A 20,937-nucleotide genomic window follows, 5' to 3' on the forward strand; every position below is an offset into this window, starting at 1 on the left:
CCAATGTAAACACTAGTATCGCTACTCAGCCCCAAGTCTTATCCAGGGTGCCACGTAAACACACAAGCGCCTGCCAGCCAGGCAGCCTGACATTCAACCCCCACGGCCCTCAGTGCAGCCTGCATCTGGTCCTCACATGGAGGGGTAGAGTCAGGACCCCCCCCCCACACTCCCCCCTGTCCTGATTCTCTCTAGGGCAGTGCCTTCCCAAAAACACCCATGGCCCCCTATGCCCCCCCCCCCCCTGTTAACTTGTGGTAAGCTGTAGCCAGGCTTTAGTTTCTGTTTACGTGAGCTGCACCACAGAATGCGCAGCAGAGAGCCAGGGATACTGGAGAACAGGGGCGGAAATAATTTACAGAGCGGAAGCAGCTTTATCGACAACGATAAATAAACATTGATATTGTGATTCAAATACTGTACATCTGGCACTGTGGAGATTAATGAAGGGATTGTAACGATTAACCCTCTAAAGCCTACAATGATACAGGTTTGCCTGGACATTAGGGTTATATTTTTGCCAAATTCTGACCTCGTTATTTGAGTCAGTATCAAGTGCTTTACCTTTTATGATTCAGGGGAACCGTTCATCCGCGCATGATCAGTCATAACGTTTAGGATCATGTACAGTTGAAATTTTTTATATAACGTGTATCGGCAACAAACGGCAGTTGATAATCTATATATGCGTTTATGCCTATAACTCACATTCTAGGAATTACTGCAGAAAACGATAAAAACATATTTATATTCTAGACGGTATTTTCATATGAATCTATGAATGAAAAAGTATAACATTCCTACATCCTGAACGATAGATAATCGATGTTGAATGGGCCATAGTAATGTCAATTTAGCAATACAATTTAAAAAGTTATAGCCCTGCAAAGAAGGTGAACATCTCCATAGGCTTAGAGTGGTGGCAGAGAGTGGTATGAGACGGGCAAACTGCGTGGCAGTTAATGTTTTAAGAAAGAAAATGTGTTTTGTTTAATAACTCCATAGTTTACCAGGGAATTCAAAATGGAAAGTTCTATTTAGGTGTTTTGAACCTGCGTGTGATGTTTGCTGCAAATATACCTTTTCCTCAGTGAGTGACAGCTATTTATTTGGATATTGTTCTAGGCGTCTTTTAGCAGACAACATATCAATTCTGGTGTTGCCTTCAATATTTCCCTGCAACACCCCCCCTGCCCCCACCCCCACTCACAAAAGGCCCCTCCATCATATACCTCTCTCCTTTTTCTGTTGTGGGCTCCAATCAATGTCCCTTTCGGCATCTTATACAAAGTTACACACATGAATCATCAACAGGTGATTTTCATTCAAGCTGCACAATAAATTATATAGTTTCAAGTTCAAGTTTCAAGTTTCTTTATTATTTGTCATACAGAAATACAGAATACTTTGCATGAAATGCTTCCTTCTGTTGCTCCTGAGAGTGTGCTAGATAATAGATAGTATAATAAGTATGATAAGTATAAAATAGAAAGTCAAGTCAAGTAAAAACAGTGTAAACAACGATTTTTCAGTATACCTCTATATACAGTATGTACGTCTGGTACAAGAATGGTGAGGTATAGCTTAGCTTGTGCAATAGGAATACGGAATAAGATATGTGCAATTCCCTTATCAATATAAATATAAATATAAAGTGTAAAGTGTAAAAGTGTACAGTGTGGTAAAGTGGGTGCTACAGTGTGTTGTTTATTTAAAGTGAGTGTGTGTGTGCTGTGGGTGTGTTGATGGCCTGTTATTGTTCATTGTTCAATCATTGCTCATTGAGCATCCTGATGGCCTGGGGATAGAAGCTCCTTCTGAGTCTCTCTATGCTTGCCATGAGACTCCGGTATCGCTTGCCTGACCGCAGCAGTTCAAAGAGGCAGTTGTTTGGGTGGCTGGAGTCTTTGATTATTCTCTTGGCCTTGCCCATGCACCGCTTGTTGTAAATGCCTTGTAGGGTGGGAAGCCCCCCTCCAATTGTGCGTTCGGCTGAACGGGCCACTCTCTGTAGTCTGCTGCGGTCTTGTGCAGTGCTATTCCCAAACCAGGAGGTGATATTGCCAGTCAGGATGCTCTCTATTGTGCATGAGTAGAAGTTCTTGAGGATCTTCTGACTCACGTTGAACTTCCTTAAGCGCCTAAGGAAGTAGAGGCGTTGTCGTGCCTTCTTGATAACACTGTCAATGTGTGTGGTCCATGTCAAGTCCTCGGATATGTGGGCTCCGAGGTACTTAAAACTGTTCACTCTCTCAACCGGTGCCCCGTCGATGCTGAGGGGGCTGTAGTCCCTGACCCCCGACCTCCTAAAGTCCACAATCATCTCCTTTGTTTTGCTGACGTTCAGGGAGAGGCTGTTCTCTTGACACCATCCCGCTAGAACCTTGACCTCCTCCAGGTAGGGCCTCTCGTCGTTTGCAGAGATCAGGCCCACCACTACTGTGTTGTCAGCAAATTTGATGATTGTCTTGTTGTTCCGCTGTGCCACACAGTCATGTGTGTACAGGGAGTAGAGGAGGGGACTCAGAACACAGCCCTGGGGGGCCCCTATGTTGAGAGTGATGGATGAGGAGGTGCAGTTGCCTGCTCTCACCACCTGGGGTCTGCCCGTCAGGAAGTCCAAGACCCACTGGCAGAGGTCATAGTTCAAGCCCAGGTCCCTGAGCTTGGCTATGAGTTTGGAGGGGACTATGGTGTTGAATGCTGAGCTGTATGTCAATGAACAGCATTCTCACATAGTTCCCCTGCCTCTTGTCCAGGTGTGATGCTGCTGTGTGCAGAACATGGGCTATGGCATCCTCCGTGGACCTGTTGGGGCGGTATGCAAATTGCAGGGGGTCCAGGTTGATGGGGAGGGAGGAGCAGATGTAGCCCTTCACTAGCTTCTCAAAGCACTTCATGGCTATGGAGGTGAGAGCTACAGGGCGGTAGTCGTTGAGGCAAGCAGGCTATAGTTGTCAGATAAATTGATACAAGAGTAGGCTACTTCAAACTAGTGTTGTAAAAAATATCGAAAAATCGATACATATCGATTCTGAATATTTAAAACGGTTTCAATACTCATTTCCCAAAATATCGATATTTAATTATTCATAAAAAAAAATTGTATAAGGAAGTTGCATTGTTCATTTCAATACCTGTAATAGTACAGTAGTCCACACACACACATGTGCATTCAGTTAAGTCGGAATATGACTGTAATACAAACAGTTCAGTTTGTCAGGTACATGCAACACAGATTACAGTGTTTACATCTGCTTGAGAAAATACCATGTTCTGCAATAAAAATTATTGAAGTGAGATGAACAGTTATTTTTAAATGTGTGATCTAAAGATAAACAAAGGGTTTTAAAAGTGTTATATTTATCTTCTCTTATAGTACCAGAGAGAAGCTGAGGAGAATCAACCAGCAACAAAAGCAACATTTATTAAAAAAAAAATTAAAAAAATTCACATTTTAAAGGGGAACTATCTTATAAATTACCTTTTCCAGTGTTTAGGGTTATTTTCTAGCTATGTGGACTTATAGTAATAGGATCTATGTCTCTAATTCTCGATTTGGCGCATTCTTCCAATTCTCCCCTCACAATAATGTCCCTCCCTCAAGTGAGTCATCTGAAAATTAGCCTATATGGGACGTCATATGGTGCGTAAGCGTATTTGCATAATAACACCCGCCCCCTCTAGCTGCCCGCCGAGCGAGAGAAGCAGAGAACTGTAAACGCTCTGCGTGTCTCCCTCTCCCTCTCGAGGAAGTCCACCACCGTGCTGCGCTACAGCTCATGCTCCCGAACCGAGAGAGAACTGTAAACGCTCTGCGTGTCTCCCTCTCGAGGAAGTCCACCACCGTGCTGCGCTACAGCCCATGCTCCCGAACCGAGAGAGAACTGTAAACGCTCTGCGTGTCTCCCTCTCCCTCTCCCTCTCCCTCTCGAGGAAGTCCACCACCGTGCTGCGCTACAGCCCATGCTCCCGAACCGAGAGAGAGAGAGAACTGTAACACTCTGCGTGACCTCCCGGCTCCCTCTCCCGGGAGGACACGCAGAGTGTTTACACTTTTTTTCTCTCTCTCTCTCTCTCTCTCTCTCTCTCTCTCTCTCTCTCTCTCTCTCTCTCTCTCTCTCTCTCTCGACTGACTGTCACTCTCTCTCTCTCTCTCTCTCTCTCTCGACTGACTGTCACTCAAAGTGCTTATGGGCGGAGCCAGGCCATAACAGCCTGATTTCTTGTGGCTGAAAAATGATGGGTTTGAGTACTTGATTAGAAATATAAACCAATGCATTTTTTTTTTTTTTTAAATGTACAGATGTCTTCAATAGACTGACAGGAATTGTTTAAAGTTGCCCAAATAGTGCTAGGAATAGTAAAATAGTTCCCCTTTAAGATTGAACATTTTCCCCCGTGGTATCGAAATGGTATCGAATGTCGATACTTTTCAAGGTATCGTATCGAAGTTCGAAATTCCAGTATCGTGACAACACTACTTCAAACCATAGCTTCAAATGCATAACATCTTTACCAGGATTGTCATCATCACTGTCCCAGCTATCTGGCTCCTTTTCATTTATATGATCTGGCTCGTCCTCAACATCCACAACAAGTCCCAATGCGTACAGTATACCTCTTTTCATGTCTTTTATTAAACTAGTCACCCAGGCAGCCTGTGGGTGACTGAGAAAGACAGAGAGAAGAGAATCTCCCAATTCAGATACAATTTAAAGAGAGTATTTATCATAAACGGTTCCAAAGACGTTTCATGTTTTGCAAAACATGTCTAGTGGCGCGTGGGCATTCCACTCAGAGGGTTAAGCAAACACCCAACAGAGTCCACAATAACACATTTGTAGGGATTCACGCCAACAGCAGCGTGTAGCTGGATCATTAGAATGATCCCTTCAGGAAAAATATGGATTGTAATATAAGGCGGAGTAAAAGAAGAAATGCATAAGAAAAACAAACAAATTGTTGCCAAGGAGCCAAGAAATGTTGGCTCCTGTTCATTATGGGGCTGGTGAGTCCTTAGTTTCAACTCAGTCATACTGTAGTAGACGTACTATAGGTGTTATGTAACTGTGACGAGGATGAAGAATCACTACACACCCAGACGTAGCGCCATCTTGACAGACAGATGGACCTCAGGCCGTCCTACCAGCTAATATCCAAAAGCATTAAGCTCACTGAGACCAAAGGCCAACAGAACCACCTGTTTTCAAAGCATAACACACCACAACACAGTGATGGTGGAAAAACAACAAGTCCGCTTACTGTATCTGCACAAGGCAGTCCGTTTCCTAGAAATCAAATCATCGTGCGGATCGTTGTGGGGCGTAATTGAATCGGTAGTGATCTCGTTCCGGGGCACTGTCAAAATGATTTGTTTCAGGATCAGAGTCGTGTCATTCTGGTCAAAAACAAACCCGGCATCGACGTAAAAAGGCTGGTTCACTTTGTTTAAAAGAACACGTCAACATCTGGGGAAATTATCTTATCGTCTTCTCCAGAGAGAGACAAGAAGATAGATACCAGTTTCCTCTCGGACAGTGCCGGTTAGGCTTCAGGAGAGGTGTTAGTTGGACAATGCCTAGGCTAACCGGCACTATCCATTTCCATTCATTGTGCTAAGCTAGGCTAACGTGCAGCCAGATAGCTTTCTACTGAACGCACAGAGAGGAAACTGGTATCTATCTTATTGTCTCTCTCTGGAAAATGTTGGCATGTTCCTTTAACGGCGAGAACACGACCGTGACCCGACTCACCTAAACTCTTCATGAATGAAGTCTAATAAAAAATGTAAAAGATTGATCTGTGAGCTGCTGCTTCTTGAGTTGAAGTGCAACCGTACTCCTTATCAACCCCAAAAAGAAAATCCATATCATGCTATTTCCCTTCAAAAAGAAACACCGGCTGTGTTTGAACGGGGAAATAATCAGAAGGTAGCCTTTCTGGGCAACTGTAGCGGGAACTGCACTCTCCATTAACCAGGAAGTATTTTCATAAGAAGTACGAGTGATACTTCCCGGCATTCACCCTGATCTCTCTAGCCTGAGAAACAAAGCGTCCTGTGATAAACATATTAATGACTCACACATGCGGGTGCTGTTGCGAATACCAGACCTAAGTACACCTCATGCAAACCTAAGATGATTAATTGAGCTGAAAGGCCTTTGCCAATAAGGAGTGGGGTAAGTAGTGGTATATAGTCAAAAAAATAAACAGATGTCATGGCCTGTTCACATGCTGCGGATATACAGTCCTTGCTTACCTCACGAAGCTCAGGAAATTAGAATCTTAATGACATCACAGTATAAAGTCACCACCATACCTCACCTTTGTGTAAGCGCATGATATTTGACGTAAAAAGAAAACGCCCGGTGATAAAACCTTGTGTTTTGTTGAACAACTTGTACAATAACATGTAAAGTTCTATGTTGATGTTTTGAAGTTTGGTGCAAATACACCTTTTCCTCAGTGAGTGACAGGCGTTTATTTGGATATTGTTCAAGTTCAAGTTCAAGTTCAAGTTCTTTAATAGTTGTCATACAGAAGTACAGAATACTTTCATACAAAATGCTTCTTACTGTTACGCTCCAGAGACTGTGCTAGACAAGATAGTATCAAATAACATAATAACATAATATAGCATGAATTTAGAGGCGTTTTCTTTGTAAACAATGTGAAAATATATAAATGTTGGTGTTGCCTTCATATTTGGACCAATAACTCTCTGCAACTTAATCCCCCCATCTCCCCCTCTTCTGTTGTGAGCTCATATCAATGTCCCTCTCTGCATCTTATCCAAAGTTACACACATGAATCATCAACAGGTGATTTTCACTCAAGCTGCACAATAAATTATATAGTTGTCAGATCAATTGATACAAGAGTAGGCTACCTGTACTTCAACAAATCCTTCACTATGATTGTCATCATCACTGTCCCAGCTATCTAGCTATCTGGATCTAGCTATCTGGATCTAGCTATCTGGATCTAGCTATCTGGATCGTCCTCAACATGAATTCACATGCCGTGGATATAGAGTGCTTGTTTACTTTTCAAAGCTCAGGAAATTAGAATTGTACCGCTATGATAGAACCACGACCCCCCCCCCCCCCCCCCCCCCCCACATCCCTGCAAGCCTCCTCTCCCCCGGTACGGTAAGTACACTACATACCTCCTAAACTGTCTCTTCCTCGAAAAACGAAGCACATCATTCTCACTTCCTCGTCATCACATTACGGAAGACACCGAGTACAAGTACCTGATGAAAAACGCTGCCTCTAACCTCAACAGGAGGGACTGCCAAGAACCATTTGAACCCTTTCACTACCACACTACAAACGGTTAACCCTTTCACTACCACACTACAGACGGTTAACCGTCTGTAGTGTGGTAGTGAAAGGGTTAACATTATGTAGTGTGTTTGTGAAAGGGTTAACCCCTTGACGTGTGGCAGTGAAAGGGTTAACCGTCTGTAGTGTGGTAGTGAAAGGGTTAACCTTATATAGTGTTGTAGTGAAAGAGTTAACCCTTTGTCGTGTGGCAATGAAATGGTTAACCTTCTGTTTTGTCGCAGTGAAAGGGTTAACCCTTTGGTAGTGTGGCAGTGAAAGGGTTAAGTATCCTCCCTGACTGACGCTCTTGCTCCTCTCTCTCCTGACAGGCCGTGTATCTTCCCCAGAACTATCCACAACTCTCCTGCGAGGCGAGCCTACGGACGAGATAGAGAGGAGGGCCCGGTCGTCTTTTCTCTCTGAATGCATCCCGAAAGGAAAACACAGTGGACTTGTTAAGTCAGTGTTCTGTAGCGAGACGGGAAAACAAACCACACGTTGACATAGTTTCAAAAGTCACTACGTAGAGAAGACTAAATAGTCACAGAGAGTCATCAGCTGCTGTGAGAGTGCTGGGGGAAACCTTTGCATCTCCAAAACGGTTACATTTAGGCTAGATGTTCCCAGTGTTAACACTTCCTTTGGTCAATCATCCTTCCAATCTGCTGCTCCGAGAAGTTGGAACAAGATGCAAAAGACTTTGATCCCCCCTCACTACTTTTAAGGACTCTATCACAGAGTTGTTTACACACACACCTGCAACTGTCACCAAGCCTTTTAACTGTATTTTGTCTGTTCTGCTTCATGTATTACATACCTTGTAGTTGTAATTGTATATGTTTGATGTGTTTGAAATATTTCCCTTACCTCTGTGATACCTCTGTATCGTCTGTCTCTTTTCTATTTTGTAAAGAAAATGTGGTCCCCTGTCCCTGTTACCCTTCGAGAGGCCTTGTTGTCCCCTCGCCAGGTCGTCATTGTAATTTACAAGAGAAATAGAATAAATAAACTGTTCAGGAATTTAGAAGAGAAAAAGAAAAATAATAATAATTATCAGATTGACGCCAGTGTATTCTATTTAAGTTTGGATTTTTGAGTTTCACTCAAAGGGGGTCGGAAACATTCAACTGACATGAAAACCACTAGAGGTGTAAAATCGCAGCAGCGTGTGTAGCAGCACATGCAGCATGACAGTGTCTATACAGAGTGCACGTTGCATGACAGTGTCTATACAGAGTGCACGCTGCATGACAGTGTCTATACGGAGTGCATGATGCATGGGGAAGCAACACGAGAGGGGAGAGAGAGAGATAGAGGGGGGGAGAGAGAGATAGAGAGAGAGAGATAGAGAGAGAGAGAGAGAGAGAGAGAGAGAGAGAGAGAGAGAGAGAGAGAGAGAGAGATAAAAGCATGGAGGTGAAGTTAACTTGAAGGAGAAAAAGGTAGTATTTCATAATTAAAAAAAGTGGTGACTTACCTGACTTGCGCTTGGAGCCATAGTCCCTGAGGAAGAAACAACACAAGACAGACATGGTCAGTGTCGATGCGCCGGTCGGCCAACGCTACCGCTGCCAGTCACCGCACAGGGAGACTGACACCGCTAAACCACATCCACCGCTCACACAACATAAACACACACACACCCCGCGTCCTGACGGATGCAAGCGTGCACGGGAGTACCGTGTGTAACAGAGGGAGGGAGGGAGAAGGAGCTGGAGTGAGAGAGCAAATGAGAGAGAGAGAGAGAGAGAGAGAGAGAGAGAGAGAGAGAGAGAGGATGAGTGTGGCCAGCTGCCTGCAACAGACACAAATTGGTCATGTGACTCTAAAGCGGCACCACCATTCTCCTCCTCCTCCTCCTCCTCCTCTACTCGCTCCATCTCTCCCCTCTTAACCCCAGGAAAAAAAAACGCAACCTCTTCCTCCAATTGAGAGAGAGGATAAGTTTAAGATGCCCTGCTTAATGGCTTCTAATTGGATTATGGTACAAGGCTAAGCTGTGTGTGTGTGTGTGTGTGTGTGTGTGTGTGTGTGTGTGTGCGTGTGTGTGTGTGTGTGTGTCTGTGCACAACATGCGTATGTACTCTGTATGTACTCCGTGCGTGAGTGACTGAGTGAGTGAGAGAAAAACAGAGATACGCTGTGCTATGCATCCATGTCCTGTCAGTAGCAGTGACCCTTGGGTCCAGGGGAGGATGGCTAAGGCAAGTGAAGAATGAGGGGGGGAAAAGAGGAGAGACTGGATGCTGGACGGAGAGAAGGACAAAGAGACATCTGGAGAAGACAGAAGGACGTATTTATAGAAGCGCCCACCTGACAAATCGCCTAACATCACCCCCTTTGCCCTCCCTCCTCCCCATCACTCACTCCCCAACCCCCCTGCCAACGCTCCTTCAGATCAATGTGCCCTTTGAGTTTTGCGTACGCTGATTAAAAAACAAACAAACACACACACACACACACACACACACGCACACACACACATACACACACACACACACAGAACAGCCTCAGATTCAGCCAAGTCATCCCACTGCAGAGAGAGTGGAGAGAACCAGGAACAGAGGACACATATGACAGCGCGGGACGTTCTACCCAGTGCAGACAGGGGTGTACAGAGTAACGTGCCACTCTGTACAGCCATGACCTTCACTTATTAAAGACAGCCACCACACATGGAGCTGGGAGTTATTTTGGATACGTTCACACTGCAAGCCTTAGTGCTTCAGATGTATTGTTCAGATCAGATTTTCTTTTTTGTTTAGCTGTTTAATGTTTTTTTTTTATAAATGTGGTGTCCATGTGATTTGTGCTGTCCACAATGTCTAGACCAGACCTGGGCATTGTACGGCCCGCGGGCCGGATACGGCCCGCGGGATGATTCTGACCGGCCCGCGAAAGATTACATGATAATAAAAATAAATAATTTTTTTTTATATATATATATATATATATAATTTTTTTTATTTTTTACTTTTTTATTTTCATGTCAACGTTCACACGCACAATATACGCTTACCTAGCTTACCTATCATTTGACTTGATTCAACAACAAAGCAGTCGGGGCAAGCCGAAAACGGTCGAAAGTGTGGTTATTTGAAGTTTGTATTTTTTTTTCCACAACTGAGGTAGGTAGATTCGATTTTTAGAGACTAAAGTACAGAAAAAAGGTACCGTTGGGTACCGGTATCGATTCACAGGTACCGGTACCGTATCGGTTCAAATGTGAACGGTACCCATCCCTACTGAACACACAGCTGCAGGGCAAGGGCATTTTTGCTCATGAAATGCATAGCCATGTGAAAGCCTTCATGACAAAGTTTCAATTAATTTCAAGGCAACTAGGCAGCAACAATATCAAACACATGAAAACCCTGAAAAAAGTCAAACCATCAGCTGATCACCGGCACAGGTACTCATCCATGTTGGGAGCACTGCATGATGAATTTTCAAGGCGTTTTCAAGATTTCAAAAAGGTTGAGGATGAAATGCAGTTGGTTTCCTCTCCCTTTACCTGCAGTGTTGATAGTTGTTCAGCTTGAACTCATTGACCTGCAGTCTGATTCACTACTGAAAGAGCACTTTAAGTCAGCATCACTGCTATAGTTCTACTCTGCTCTCAAGGAGGAGAACTTTCCAAACATGAGGAGACATGCTCAGAAGATGTTGGTTCTCTTTGGATCCACCTACATATGTGAACAGACATTCTCAGTCATGATGTTTACCAAGTCCAGGTACAGATCCTCTCTCACTGATGAACATCTGGCAGCTGTGCTTCGCATCTCCACCTCAGACATGCAACCTGACTTTGATGGACTTGTTAAAGCTCAACAGAGACTGGATTTCTCACACTGAATGAAAAAAAAAGAACTGAAGAACACTAAAATGTGGAAATATAACAAGTGAAATGGGACACTTGATATTTTTTTCTTTTTTTTGCACAATTCTGAAAACATTAAATGTTTAATATAGGCATGTAAAGTAAAAAAAGGCTACAAAACTGGGACACTTTTCTTTACACAGTTCAGTGACATGTCTTGTTTATTTTTGCTATAAGATGATGTGATGTCTTTAGAAAGCTAAGAAAATCCTTGTTTCAATAGTATATGAAACTCAAAATGCCCTTTGTTATTAATGTTTCACATTTTGTTTATCATTTTGGAAATAAATTCTATTTGAATAAATGATATTTTTGAAAGCTAACCTCACCTTTTAATTGTCAAATAATAACACACACTCTTACCAGGGGTCAAAACAATGCCATTTACTGCTTTTTATATAGAAATAAAATGTATATTATGCATAATTGAGTTTGGAATTTTGGCCCGGCCCTCCAACATATTTTCAGTTGCTCATTCGGCCCCCTGGGGAAAATAATTGCCCACCCCTGGTCTAGACACTACAGAACAGGGTGTGTGTGTGTGTGTGTGTGTGTGTGTGTGTGTGTGTGTGTGTGTGTGTGTGTGTGTGTGTGTGTGTGTGTGTGTGTGTGTGTGTGTGTGTGTGTGTGTGTATGTCTCAGCATGTGCATGTGTTAGCATGTGGGTGACTATTGGTGGTGTGTGTCCTTGACTGCCCTTCTGCTCATTAGTTATGGGTTAACAGGCATCAGAGTGTCCTGTTGGTTATTGGTTAACGACCTGGGTGGGGCTTGTGTGTCAGAGTGTCCTGTTGGGTTATGAGTTAACAACCTGGGTGGAGCTTGTGTGTCAGAGTGTCCTGTTGGTTATTGGTTAACGACCTGGGCGGGGCTTATATGTCAGAGTGTCCTGTTGGTTATGAGTTAACAACCTGGGCGGAGCTTGTGTGTCAGAGTGTCCTGTTGGTTATGGGTTAGTGACCTGGGCGGGGCTTGGCATCAAGAGCGTCCTATTGGTTATGGGTTAATGACATGGGCGGGGTTTATGCATCAGAGTGTCCTGTTGGTTATGGGTTAACAACCTGGGCGGGGCTTATGTGTCAGAATGTCCTGTTGGTTATGGGTTAACGACCTGGGCGGGGCTTATGTGTCAGAATGTCCTGTTGGTTATGGGTTAACGACCTGGGCGGGGCTTATGTGTCAGAATGTCCTGTTGGTTATGGGTTAGTGACCTGGGCGGGGCTTGTGTGTCAGAATGTCCTGTTGGTTATGGGTTAGTGACCTGGGCGGGGCTTGGCATCAAGAATGTCCTGTTGGTTATGGGTTAGTGACCTGGGCGGGGCTTGGCATCAAGAATGTCCTGTTGGTTATGGGTTAGTGACCTGGGCGGGGCTTGGCATCAAGAATGTCCTGTTGGTTATGGGTTAGTGACCTGGGCGGGGCTTGGCATCAAGAGTGTCCTTTATTACAGGGACACTCAACCTCACCGGCTGCTGTCATTAATGCAGGACCTGTCATCTCAGGAGGCCTACAGAACAAACAGACCCTACGGGACAAACAGACCCTACAGGATTATACTGCAGCGCCATGCGGACAGAGAAGTGCGTGGGTCAGCTTGGCTGGTGGTCAAGGATACAGGTTAATGAAATGCACGCACACACACACACACACACACACACACACACACACACACACACACACACACACACACACACACACACACATAGTGCATTTCAGAAATGCATGAAATGAAATGCGTGCATGAAGTACAGTGTACAAACAAACACACATACAAGACTCCTGAGAGCATAACCTGGGCAAAAGTCCCACCCTCTCCTAGCATGTCCCCAGGGAGACAAGACAGCTTGTTTCAGATAGTGGATTCGGTGTCCCGCTCTCTCTCTCTCGCTCTCTCTCTCTCTCCCTCTCTCTCGACTTCTCCCTCTCTATCTCTCTCTCTCTCTCAACATCTCCCTCTCCCTCTCTCTCTCTCGACGGTCCCTCTCTCATCTGATCTGTGCACTGACCAGAGTAGATGAATAATGCCATTATATGGACCACTCTAGTGAGGTCACTATGTGCTAATGATTAGAAAACGCTCCATTGTGAGCAAAGTGGGACACACACACCCAGAGAGAGAGAGAGAGAAAGAGAGAGAGAGAGAGAAGAGAGAGAGAGAGAGAGAGAGAGAGAGAGAGAGAGAGAGCGAGGGACATGACCCCCTCATTTATTCCCATCCACCCGTGTCATTTTGGAGAGCTGACCTTTAATACGTATATTAGAGAATGGATGATATTCAACTGAATGGGGGCAATGACTGTCAGTGGTGTTGCAGTGGGGGATGTCTGGGTGTGTTTCGGTGGAAAGTATGCAGTGCGGGGGGAGTGCAGGCCTCGGAGCTAGCAGGGTATTTGCCAGGATGTTTGCCCTTTTTTTGCTCCTGGCTTTGCCGCAGTGTCTATTAAGTTAAGTTATACTGTTATTAATCCCCTTGGGGGGATTCGTCCTCTGCATTTGACGGGCCTCTAACCGTGGGCGTCTACACGGCGCGACGCCCGGGGGGCGACTTGGACTTGGTCAAGGGCAGTATGAGTATGTGCCTGGCATGCCTTGTGTCTTGGTGTGGGGGGTGGAACATAAAGGTATGGAATTAAATGTCCCAGTGGGTTCAGGGCTAAGCTGTGTTACACCATTCCTTATGACCTGATTAAAGTGAAGGTACGGTGACGTAATACAGCCTGTGTGACTGGAGCCGAGGTGAAGAGAGCGGAGCGGGAGATACACTTATGGAGGTGAAGACAGGAGACGTCTAGTAGTTGTAACCTATGGAGGTGAAGACAGGAGACGTCTAGTAGTTGTAACCTATGGAGGTGAAGACAGGAGACGTCTAGTAGTTGTAACCTATGGAGGTGAAGACAGGAGACGTCTCGTAGTTGTAACATATGGAGGTGAAGACAGGAGACGTCTGGTAGTTGTAACCTATGGAGGTGAAGACAGGAGACGTCTCGTAGTTGTAACCTATGGAGTTGAAGACAGGAGATGTCTTGTAGTTGTAACCTATGGAGGTGAAGACAAGAGATGTCTAGTAGTTGTAACCTATGGAGGTGAAGACAGGAGACGTCTCGTAGTTGTAACCTATGGAGGTGAAGACAGGAGACGTCTCGTAGTTGTAACCTATGGAGGTGAAGACAGGAGACGTCTCGTAGTTGTAACCTATGGAGGTGAAGACAGGAGACGTCTCGTAGTTGTAACCTATGGAGGTGAAGACAGGAGACGTCTCGTAGATGTAACCTATGGAGGTGAAGACAGGAGACGTCTCGTAGTTGTAACCTATGGAGGTGAAGACAGGAGACGTCTCGTAGATGTAACCTATGGAGGTGAAGACAGGAGACGTCTCGTAGTTGTAACCTATGGAGTTGAAGACAGGAGATGTCTTGTAGTTGTAACCTATGGAGGTGAAGACAAGAGATGTCTAGTAGTTGTAACCTATGGAGGTGAAGACAGGAGACGTCTCGTAGTTGTAACCTATGGAGGTGAAGACAGGAGACGTCTCGTAGTTGTAACCTATGGAGGTGAAGACAGGAGACGTCTCGTAGTTGTAACATATGGAGGTGAAGACAGGAGATGTCTTGTAGGTGTAACCTATGGAGGTGAAGACAGGAGACGTCTAGTAGTTGTAACCTATGGAGGTGAAGACAGGAGACGTCTCGTAGTTGTAACCTATGGAGGTGAAGACAGGAGACGTCTAGTAGTTGTAACCTATGGAGGTGAAGACAGGAGACGTCTCGTAGTTGTAACCTATGGAGTTGAAGACAGGAGATGTCTTGTAGTTGTAACCTATGGAGGTGAAGACAAGAGATGTCTAGTAGTTGTAACCTATGGAGGTGAAGACAGGAGACGTCTCGTAGTTGTAACCTATGGAGGTGAAGACAGGAGACGTCTCGTAGTTGTAACCTATGGAGGTGAAGACAGGAGACGTCTCGTAGTTGTAACCTATGGAGTTGAAGACAGGAGATGTCTTGTAGTTGTAACCTATGGAGGTGAAGACAAGAGATGTCTAGTAGTTGTAACCTATGGAGGTGAAGACAGGAGACGTCTCGTAGTTGTAACCTATGGAGGTGAAGACAGGAGACGTCTCGTAGTTGTAACCTATGGAGGTGAAGACAGGAGACGTCTCGTAGTTGTAACATATGGAGGTGAAGACAGGAGACGTCTAGTAGTTGTAACCTATGGAGGTGAAGACAGGAGACGTCTCGTAGTTGTAACCTATGGAGGTGAAGACAGGAGACGTCTCATAGTTGTAACCTATGGAGGTGAAGACAGGAGACGTCTCGTAGTTGTAACCTATGGAGGTGAAGACAGGAGACGTCTGGTAGTTGTAACCTATGGAGGTGAAGACAGGAGACGTCTGGTAGTTGTAACCTATGGAGGTGAAGACAGGAGACGTCTCGTAGTTGTAACCTATGGAGGTGAAGACAGGAGACGTCTCGTAGTTGTAACCTATGGAGGTGAAGACAGGAGACGTCTCGTAGTTGTAACCTATGGAGGTGAAGACAGGAGACGTCTCGTAGTTGTAACCTATGGAGGTGAAGACAGGAGACGTCTGGTAGTTGTAACCTATGGAGGTGAAGACAGGAGACGTCTCGTAGTTGTAACCTATGGAGGTGAAGACAGGAGACGTCTCGTAGTTGTAACCTATGGAGGTGAGGCTGGGAGGTAACGGAGGTTTGTTTAGTAGAAAACATCAGCAGGCTGAGAAGTGCTTGACTGTAGCCGAGTCCCAAGGAGCCCGTTAAACTCTTCCTGCTGTGCTTGGTTTGAAAGGCAAACATAACCTCAGAGCTCTATAAACAAGTCCCAATCAGGAGGAAAGGCAGAGGCGTAAGCAGTTTTCGCGTCCAACGATAAATGCCTGTACGTACAGTATCCAACAGCCCTGAGCGAGGAGCGCCAGGCAAGACCAGAGCTGGGCTCAATCTGTCCCCTAGGGCCACTCGGTCCTGTTGAATGACAAATGCATGATAAATACATCAAGTCATTATATAGACCTTAACTGATCCCGACTACAAGAGCAATCCCCTGTTCAGATCATTGCCTGTGTGTACCTGTGTGTACGACACGTGTGGGGGGCGACAGTGGCTCAGGAGGGAGAGCAGTTGTCTCCTCCCGGGCAGCGTGCCGAAGTGTCCTTGAGCAAGACACTTAACCCCTAATTGCTCCCGATGTGCAGGTCGGCACCTTGCATGGTTGCCTCTGCCATCGGTGTGTGAATGGGTAAAATGTGAGGAACAAATTGTAAAGCGCTTTGGATAACAGCTGCTATATAAATGCAGCCATTTACCATTTATTTACCTGTGTGTACCTGTGTGTACCTGTGTGTACCGAAGCTCCAGGCCCAAATGCAGCTGTTTTTACCTGCTTACTGCCTGTCTGTATTTTCTTGATTTCTGATAACTTTGCACAGTTTCAATGAATAGATTGTTATTATGGATGACACTTGTTAGATATGTGATATTTGTATAGTGTGTTTAGTGATATTTATATGTGTTTGAATGGGTATTGAACTAAACATTTACTGTGATGGACATTGACGAGTGAAAGCGGAGGAGCCTCCCCATTAGCACAATGGTTCACACCTGTATGGAGTCATTGGACTGAATGTATGCAAGATATCAAACACTGTTGCTATAATTACGCTGAAGAAGGCCTGTTGACCGAAACACCGGTTAAAAGTATTCCTGCATAAAGTAGCAAGAAGACCAGTGTGCTCTAGTATTCCTTCCAAATTCAACATTCATTTCCAACTCTGAGAACCTGGAGAAAATGAAAGTGTGCAAACTGTGGTAATGAATTGTACTTCTTGTTTCACCATTTACATTTAGTCATATAGCTGACGCTTTTATCCAAAGCGACTTACACATAATTTTTTCAAAAAGTCAGCAGGAGGGGTACATCTCTGTCAAATAGTGTTTATTTGTTTATTTATGGATCCCCATTAGTCTACACCCATGGGTGAAAGACTATTCTTCCTGGGGTCCTAACACACAACCTACAACATTACAGTACATTACATTACAGTAACAAAAAAACAATAAAATTATAAAAACATAAGAAACACCTTAGCCTAAGCACATTCTCAACATCTTCAAAATCTCACAAAAAAACACACACAAAGACTCCAACCACAAATACAATACTAACTAAACTAACTAACTAAACTAACAATACTAACTAAATAAATCAGTAACTCAACTTTTTTTTCACCATTCAAAACAGCATCCTTCTGTTCCCACTTTTTCTTAAAAGTAAATTTGTTGCTGATCGTCTTTATCTTCTCAGGTATACAATTCCAGTTTGCAGCAGCTCTATACATTACAGTTTTCTTTAAGTGAATTTGTTCTTGGTAGAGGTAGAGTAAAATGAAGACCCACTGCGTGTCTGGTGACATAGCCATGTCTAGTATTGGTGGGTTGTAGTTCTGACCACAAAGACTTAGGTTTACCAATTTTATAAATATTAAACAAAAATGTTACAAGGCTGCTAAGCCAAGACAGAGCGTGTTGAACTTGAGTGTTACACTTGAGTGCATAGTAGTATAGACATATTAGCTTGCTAGGTAGTAGTATAAGTATAGTAGCATAGTAGTAAAGTACATAATAGTGAAAGACATTAAGAAGGTTTTTTATAAAAAAAATTATTCAAGAGGTATATTTTTTGTCAACGGCGGAACATTCTTCAGATTTCAGTTGTCCTGACTGTGGTGGGAAGTTCATTCCACCATTGTGGAGCCAGGACAGAGAATAGCCTGCTTCGCTTTGATAACCCACCAGGAGCTCGGATAGGAGTGAGTCTGAGGGGGCCAGAAGATGCAGAGTGCAGGGGTCTTGAGGGTGTGTAGTGAGAGACCCTTGACTGGAGGTAGGAGGGAACCATTGGTATGCCAGGTCAAGGACCTTGAGGCAGAACTGTGCGGTTCACCTGCCATCACCAGCCATGCATGGCTTCACTTCTGAAGTTCCTGGGCCACGACGGGAAACAACTTTGTGTGTTTGTAGTTGGTTTGTTTTAGCACAGTTGCCAGGATAAATCTTCAATATTGTTTGTTTTTGTGTTATATTTAGTCTGTTTAATTCTAGTTTATCTATTATTATTTATCATGATGTATTTTTTTCAGAACTCCTGTGCAGAGTGGAGACGGAGTGCGCCAAGGTTGGCCTTAGGCTAAATGCCAAGAAAACCGAGGTTATAATGTATAACATCCTCCCGGATCATCCACCTCTAAGGACAACAGGAGGCTCTGCTCTAAAGGAAGTCGGTGATTTCAAATACCTGGGCTCGTGGGTCAACTCGTCCGAGCAAGACCTTAAAGTGAGGAAGGCGCTTGCGTGGAGGGCTCTGAACGGCATGACCAGTGTGTGGAAATCCAACCTCCCCGTCAAATCAAGCTCAACTTCTTTCATGCAACAGTTGAGTCTGTCCTTTTGTATGGCAGTGAATGCTGGACCTGGAAGCCCACCCTGCAGAAGTCCTTGGATGGGTGCTACACCAGAATGATGCGTGTGGTGCTCAACATCAACAGGGATGAGCATGTCACTAATGCAAACTTGTATGGGGGGGTGCTAAGGGTGAGCGAGAAAGTGGCAGTCAGGAGAATGAGGCTGGCAGGTCACTGCCAGAGACATCATGAGATGCCAACCAGCAAACGTGTGCTGTGGGAACCAACACACGGGCATCGATCACAAGGACGTCCCACATTAACCTACGTGGACGTACTCAGGAGAGATGCGGGAACAGAATGCACCGGCGAGCTAGCCAGATGCATGGAGGATCGGGATGACTGGGAGCACCGATGGAGGGCCCGTCTGAGGACGACCTAGATAGATATTTGTATCGTCTAACCAGGCCTGCTGTATGTGAGGGTCAGAGGTCAGCATCAGCAACAACAGAGACGGAGGCAGCCGGTGCTCTTCTGTGAAAACTCAGGGTTATGAAATATAGCCTACTGATTGTCAATCCATCAATCAATCAATGCATGAAACAGGAGAAGGCAGGCAGCACTGCAATGACAAACTGGCCCCCATTCGCCTTAATCACAAGGCCACCATATTTGTTGGTGGGGTGGGAAGATGCGGAACTTAATCGGAAAAATACCATTTCAAGAAGAGAAATAGTCAAAACTGTCATGGTCCTACCATGTCAGTGCTCCTGCCTCTCTATGTTCTCATCACCACTCTACTGCTCTCATTATCGTTAACTAGTCACAGGTGGTGTGTCACGAGACAGCTGATCTACGGTCTAGAGGCAGAGTGCTTCTGGGTATATAAACCCGCCCCAAACGTAGAGAAGCTGTCAGATCGTAAACTTTCGTACGTCGTTAGTCACGTTACTATGTTTTTCTTGTTATCTACTCTATTGCTTAAGTTGTTCGCCTGGATCTCTTGTTCATCGACCTTGTCCTAATCTCTGTTCTCATCCTCTCTCCTAGCCTGTACGGTGAAGACCTGGAGATGCTGGCCTGCTGGTTAAGACCTGGAGACACTGACCTGCAGGTGAAGACCTGGAGACACTGGCCTTGCTCACAACCTTGTTCTAATCTCTATTCTCATCCTCTCTCCTAGCCTGCAGGGTGAAGACCTGGAGACGCTGGCCTGCTGGTTAAGACCTGGAGACACTGACCTGCTGGTGAAGACCTGGAGACACTGGTCTTGCTCACAAAGTACTGCTCAGACCTACGCCCGGCTGACCACAACTGCTCCTGCTCTCACCTCGTCTGACTTCCATGCCCCTGTATATATCCTGGACATTACGAGAACCTCCTCTGTGTATCGACTAGGGCTGCGATTCTTGCTCAAATGTGAATCACGATTTTTCTCTCTAAGACGACATAACATATCAAAGTGTTTGACTTAAACTTAAACATAACATATATGAAAGTGCTTGACTTAAACTTAAAAGTCTCTTGTAACATACAAAATAACACAAGTCTGAATCGTCATCATTTAAAAAAGTTAAGTAAAAAAAAAAAAAAGAAAAAAGAAAATAAAAAAAAAAAGATTTAATAAAAATAATCATCATAATTTAGAAACGAGATTGCATAGGTCTATGAATCCAGATTGCGATTTTATTTCGATTAATCGCCAAGCCCTAGTATCGACCCATACCTGGACTTAGGCTACGTTTAGACGGAGAGAGTCTGAACAGAAACCGCAAAAGTCGTCTTACGGTTTCACTTTTAATTTTGCGTTTAGACTAGCGTTTTGGGATGGAATTCTCCGTGCAGACGAGGCTGTAAAAGTGTGAGTAAATGTCGGCGTTATTGATGTAATATGCATGCCAGGTCTATAGGGGGTGCTGCAGTCATGCCGGTGGCTAGGTCACGCGCCTGCGTAGAACACTTTCTTCGAGTCACTTCCGCTGCTGAGTGAATATAACACACGCTCACGTGTCACATGACGTGCTGTGAAGACCCGCCCTACTCTGCCTCTGATTCGCAGACTGTGGGTGGGGAATGTGATTGGACCAAAGCAGAGTCACTCACAGACAGTGGGTCCAGTCACACCGCGGGACAGATTATTGTGTATTTAAAAGTACTGCCAATGTAGCCTTCAGGTGATCGCCAGAATCAGACATGCTTTGTTTACGCTTCTAGGCTACTGGCGCATGCCTGTGATGTAAGCAGTACACGCGACGAGAGCCTTGACAACCCTTTCGTCATCGTTTTATGCGGTTTGACAGTTTAGATGAGAG

The 20,937-nt window shown here is 44.8% G+C and overlaps 1 protein-coding gene across 1 annotated transcript in view; it reads right to left on the reverse strand.

Annotated features, from left to right (window-relative positions):
* Positions 1 to 20,937, reverse strand: part of LOC311231720 (SH3 and PX domain-containing protein 2A-like) — a gene marked incomplete at its 5' end in the record, with an annotated part of 240,220 nt that overhangs the window by 87,061 nt on the left and 132,222 nt on the right. Inside the window, 1 exon segment of the mRNA XM_084318345.1 lies at positions 8,809 to 8,834. Coding sequence (XP_084174471.1) covers positions 8,809 to 8,834 — 26 coding nt within the window.

The sequence above is a fragment of the Notolepis coatsorum genome (genome assembly GCF_963971535.1).
Source record: "Notolepis coatsorum genome assembly, chromosome: 7".
NCBI classification, from domain to species: domain Eukaryota; kingdom Metazoa; phylum Chordata; class Actinopteri; order Aulopiformes; family Paralepididae; genus Notolepis; species Notolepis coatsorum.